We start from the raw sequence: 6,000 nt of genomic DNA, 5'->3' as shown, positions 1-6,000 counted from the left end.
TTACCAATGAGTGTGAATGGGCTTAACTCACCTACTAAAGGAAAAATATTTTAATATGGCTCACAAAGCAAGACCCAACTAACTATATGTGGTGTGAAGGAGATATATCTAAAGATGATTCAGACAGGCCAAAAATAAAGGCATGTGTAAATGGAAATAATAAGTGAGGGCTTTGATCTTTCATATCAGACAAAGTAGAGTTCAGGCCATAAATAATTGAATGTGACAAAAAAGGATATTTTATAATGCTAAATGCCAATTTCACAATGTAGATATAACAATTATGGGAATCTGTGCATCAAATTACTGTCTTTAAAAAGCAGAAACTACAGATGCAAGGAGATACAGATAGAAATACAATGATAACAGAAGATTTTAATACTCCACTCCCAGTGTAGAATAGATCAAGTGGCAGAAATATAATTAAGGATATTGAAGAAGTAAATAACATAATCAATAAAGTAGATCTCATTGCTCTATACTGAACTTAGAACCTAATAATGGAGAATGTACCTTCTTTCTTAACTGCACATGCAATAACCACAAAAACTGATTGAATATTAGGTCACAAAGAAAGCATCAGTAGGTTCTAGACAATGGAAAAATTACAAACAATACTGTCTTATCATGGTGCAATAAAACTAGAATTAAAAACAAAACCCGAAAAGCTCTTCCAACTAAGAAATTTAAAATCTTAAAGAATTCTTGGATGAAAGGGAAAATACAAGTCAAAGTTATGGAATATCTAAACAAAACAAAACAAAACAAAAACAAGTAATGAAAACACTATATTCAGAAACTATTGGATATATTCAAAGTAGATATCAGAGGAAAATTCATAGCCTTAAACACATCAATAAAAATAAAATAATGAAAACGGCTGAATTGTAGCAACTTGAAAAGTGAAAGAACAACAAATGAGCCCAAAGAAAACCCAAGGAAGAAAATAATAAAAGTAAAAGCAGAAAAATAATGAAGGTTAGGAATATAAAACAGTAGGTCCGAGGGACAAATAAAAATCCTGGTTCTTTGAAAAAGGTAACAAAATATATAAACCACTAGCTAAATTAATAAAACAAAAAAGGGAAAAACACAATTACAAAATATGAGAGAAAGAAGAAATAAACAAGGATGGAGCAAAAAGATTAATGTGAGATATAAATGGGAACGGAATGAACCAGACTGTTTTTCGAATGAGTAAAGTGAGTAGCATAAGCACTCTAAACAAGTGAGGGAGGAGAGGAGGGAGGAAACAGACCTAAGTCATTTGGGAACACAGTATTTTGACTAAACACATTAAGACTAAAGAAAAAAACCTGAAAACAAATACTGAACTTTAGTTAACAGGTCTGTTTTTCACAGTGACATGAGTGAGATATTCTGCAACTGCTTTTGCGGTCTTTTAGTATGAACAAATAAGTCAATATTTTGAGGGTACCTGGAATCAGATTTCTAATTGTTTTGAGAAGGGCGGTACAGATGTGGAAAGGGGAATTTGAGCATGTACTCTATCGTGTTGATTGGAATTTGATGTGTCAGTATAAACTCGGGGTTTTACTATATCTATTTCTACATATGTCTATATCTATATCTATCTATAGACAGAAATGAAATCTATATAGCTATATCTGCATATCTATATCTACCTATATCTATAGATATCTCTAATATCTTGTAGTGACAGAGCACAGGAAATGCTTGGAAAATGGTGGGAACAATCAAAAGGAGAGAAGAGTCAGCTTAGAGGGACTCCCACTAACTAAATGTGGGACAATTTTAGTATCAAAATGAATAATAATAGTAACATGATAATCCAGTGAATAAAATAAGAATCTATAGACCATTCTGAATGAATAATGAATGAATGAATGAATGAATGAATAGAGAGGAAGAAAAAAAACTCTTCCTTGTAGTAGAATGCCAGCTAATATATGTAGAAGGAATGACAACCATCATGGTAATAAATGATCCGTGCAAATTCTTCAATTGATGCTAGTAGTTTAATGAGGAACTTGGTATGACAAGTGCCAAAATATTTTCTCACAAAACTCTTATTAATTGGAAAGGAAAAATAGTAACTTTACAGTGGACAAACTTGACATACGCCACCACCTTTACTGAGTAATTAAAGTTACCCTCACCCTTGATGGTAAAAATACATGTTATGCACCTGTTCCTTTGATGAATGAGAAGGACGTAACATTTCTCTTATGGTATTTCTGCCGAAAAGCCATAAACGAAGAGCCATTTAAAAAACCATGAATCTATGCATCAAACTGAAACTGAAGAACATTCTGTCAAATATCTGGCCTATTCTCTTCAACAATATCAAGGTCAGAAAAGACAAAGAAAGATAGAACTGTTTCAGATGAAAGGCAAATGAAGAGACTTGACAACTAATGTGTGATGTTGAATCAGATTCTGGACCAGGTTTTTAAAATTATTATTACCTTTTTTTTTTGCTGAAAAGGACATTTTTAGGATACTTGACCAAATTTGAGAATTTAAGATTAGAAAATACTATTTCATTAATACTAACTTTCTAATTTTGGTTATTGTATTTCAGTTATGTAAGAGACTGTCTTTGTTATTAGTAAATATACACTTAACTATTTAGGGGTAAGGGGACATGATGTCTGCTATTTCCTATAAAATGGAAAAAAATGTGTATAGAGAGGAATGATAAAACAAATATGGAAGAATATAAAACAATTAGGAGAATCTGGGTGAAGGGTAAACAAGAGTTCTTTGTACCATTCTTGAAACTTTTCTATGGTTTGAAATTGTTTCAATTTAAGAAGTAATGAAAAAGAAATATTTTAAAAACATTTGTAAGAACATGTAGAATAATTTTGTTCTATGGATTTTTTGAATTCACATACAAAGTACAAATCATAATGGGAAAGAATGATCTATTTGAGTAGAGTAAAAGGACACATTCATATACAATAAAGAACTCTACAAATGGAATTAAAAGACAAACCACAACCATGAGAAGACATTTGCTCTGCCTAGCATTAGTATCCAGGATATATTACAAAAATTCCAAGTGATCAAACAGAAAAATTAGCAAAAGATATGAATAATGAGTCACAGAAGAAGGTAACAAGCATACGAAAAGATGACCAACTGCACTAGGAATTCGGGAGAAACAAATTAACAATGGTATACCATTTCACATTTATTTAGATGATTGTTTGGAATTATACAATTTAATAATATCCATGCTGAAAGGATGAAGGCAAAAGGGAACTTGCTTCTTTGGTTCAATGATTCTGGAGATTGTTTAGCAGGATCTAGTGAAGTTGAAGGTGTGAACAATTCCATCTTTGGGAATGTAGCCTAGATAATCTTGATAGGAACAGGAGAGGGTTATTCACTGAAGCATTGCTGGTAACTAGTGAAAATTGGAAACAATCTAATTGCTATCAACAGATGACATCAACAGATGACAACAGATGGGTTGTTAATTTGTAGTATAATCGTACAATGCATTTAAAATGAATTGAATATATCTACATGTGTTAATATATAGAAATCTCAAAAACAAAATTTTAGGTGAAAAAAGCAGGTAGCAGAAATTTATAGTGTAAAATTTATAAACACAGAAAACAATAATGTATGTTGTTTATGAATAAAAATGAGATAGAGTCCCTGTCCTGGAGGAATTTGGGGGCACATGAAGAGAGGCATGTAAACACATTATTATAATGCAGTACCACAAAAGTCACAATTCGAGTGGATATCAAATACAGACTGGGAGTGGTGGTAGTGGAGGTGAAGGAACACTTCCTAGAAAAAACCTTCCATGCCTCTCTCCCACACTGAATCAAGCTGTGAAAGACAAGAAGGTGTTACCCAGTTGAAAGATAGAAAAGAAGGGTGTTTTTACTTATTTATTTTATTTTTTATTTTCAAAATCCCAAAGGGAAGAAACCTCAGAGCCTGGTTTGGAAACTGCCAGTGGTTTCTTAGAGCTGGAGTGGAGGAGGGGGGGCAAAAAAAGGGATGGAGGGCATTGGAAGATGCCCCCTGACATAGGCTTTGACAGGGCTAAGGAGTTTGCCTACCTCCTAAAGCAGAGGTTGGGTGAAAGGCTAGAAGAATACTGAAGTAGAAGTGTTACAGGCGTATCATGAATTATCAGAGGATGGCTGTGGAGGAAAGATCAATTAGTGGTTATATTTAATATATGTTTTTTTTAAAAAAGAAAACTACACAAGAAATAATAGAGCCTCAACTGAGACAGAGGAGGTGGTGACTGAGAGATATCAACCCGTCTGTCCAACAAATAGGACTCCAGGAAGGATTAGCTGTAGGTGTGGGGAGATGAATCATGGAGGCTCCTGGCCTGGGCACCTTGGGTGCATGACAGAAGGACAGGGGTCACATTTTGTGCCACCTGCCCCCACCCTTGGCCACCATGATTGGACCAGGAGTGAACACCTTACAAATTTTAGTTCAAATATAAAAATGTGCAGTGGACTGAGGATGGTGGTTACTGCTGAATGGGTTTTCATGGGTGTGGAGGAAGACGGATGAGGTCCATGTGGCTTTGGATTCATCTGGAGTGCTTTAATTATGAAATAAAAACTGATGTAAATGTAAATTACCTGGTATTAATTTCTGTGAGCACATGGGTGTCGTGTTGTTTTCTGCACTTTTCAGGGTATTTGGACTAAATTTAATAACCAAATGGCAAAAAATGTGGTAAGAATCGGAGGAGTTGAAATCTACGAAAGGCTTTTTGAGCTCTGTAAGGGGGTTAAAACAAAGTGGCGGGGTGTGGGGAACGGTTAGTCTGTAGTTAGTCTTTGTATTTGCACAAAGCGTGTGGAGAGAAAAGCCCTGAGATGCCTGCACCCGGCTGAGTGGGTGGGAGCGCGCTGGATTGGAGGTGCGCGTGGGAAGCTACCCGCCTAGCCCCGCCCCTACCCGGTCACGTCTCCACTTCGGCTCTGCGCAGAGCACCTCCCCCACCCCGTCGCAGCCCCTCCCTCTTCGGTGACGTAGTCTCCCGTCTCTAGGTAACGTGGTAAAGGGGGGTGGTCAAACAATGCTGCCGCCGGGCGGCTACTACCTGAGGACCCCTTTCCTCTAGGACGGTTGACCCTCGGACGCTCAGAGCCATGGCTCTGCCTCTACTTCCCGGCTACAGCCTCAACCGCAATGTGAGTAGTGAGATCAGAGCTCGCGACCGGGGTCTAAGGTCCAGGCATGGCCACCTCCCTGGACACAAGTTGAGGCCTCTTGCCGCTGCTTCGCCTTCTGTGAATTGGGTGCAACTTGGATCAACCTTTGTTGGCTGGTGGAACCCTTTTTCTCTGCTTCCTCTTCTTCCTGTCTCTCCAACTGCATCTGGATGCTTTCCTATACATTAGATATATAAGTACAGTCCTTGGAGGTAGCAGTACCCTTGAAGGTGGCAGGACCCTAGAAGGTAGCAGGTGGTAGTGATGGTAACAGTCATCATTGAGCGTTTAAGGTGTGTGAGGCGCTTTACTTTAATCGCCTTACATGGCATTTAATGCTAATAGCCCTTTGTATTAAGTACTGTTTTTATTCCCATTTTACAGTTGAGGAAACTGAGTCACAGAGCAACTCACTGGCCAGAGATACACAGTTTCAGTGGTGAAGCTGGGTTTCTTCCTGGAAAGCTGATTCCATAGCCCAGGAGGTTTTTCATTATCCTTATAACCCTGTGTGAAAGAGAGAAATACAGTTTCTGTTATTAAATTGAAGAAACCTGACGCTTTAAAGGTTGGTAGAGGGCAGATAGGTAAGGGTTCCTTTATTGAGAGAAGCACTCAAACTTGGAGTTTTTTTTAAATTTAGAATTTGGAGGGGTTCATTTCAAGACAAGAGGAAGGTACAAAACAACACAACACAACTATAAAAAACACTTGCGCATGAAAGGACTTTTGCCAATAAATAGCATCTTATTTAAACAACAGCAGAAAAATGATTCAGGCTTTTGTTCACACTGGTTACTGCTCTTTA

At 37.1% G+C, this 6,000-nt stretch overlaps 1 protein-coding gene across 1 annotated transcript in view; it reads left to right on the top strand.

The window, feature by feature from the left end:
- Nucleotides 1-5,044: 5,044 nt before the first annotated feature.
- Nucleotides 5,045-6,000, top strand: part of EFHC2 (EF-hand domain containing 2) — a 173,235-nt gene continuing 172,279 nt past the window's right edge. The window contains exon 1 of the mRNA XM_016166665.2: nucleotides 5,045-5,171. Coding sequence (XP_016022151.2) covers nucleotides 5,130-5,171 — 42 coding nt within the window. The 5' untranslated portion in view covers nucleotides 5,045-5,129. The remainder of the gene's footprint in view (nucleotides 5,172-6,000) is intronic.

This window comes from Rousettus aegyptiacus, unplaced genomic scaffold (assembly GCF_014176215.1).
Source record: "Rousettus aegyptiacus isolate mRouAeg1 unplaced genomic scaffold, mRouAeg1.p scaffold_m13_p_9, whole genome shotgun sequence".
Lineage (NCBI taxonomy): Eukaryota > Metazoa > Chordata > Mammalia > Chiroptera > Pteropodidae > Rousettus > Rousettus aegyptiacus.
Note: the sequence above shows the minus strand (reverse complement) of the source record. Positions and strands in the feature narration are given on the sequence as shown.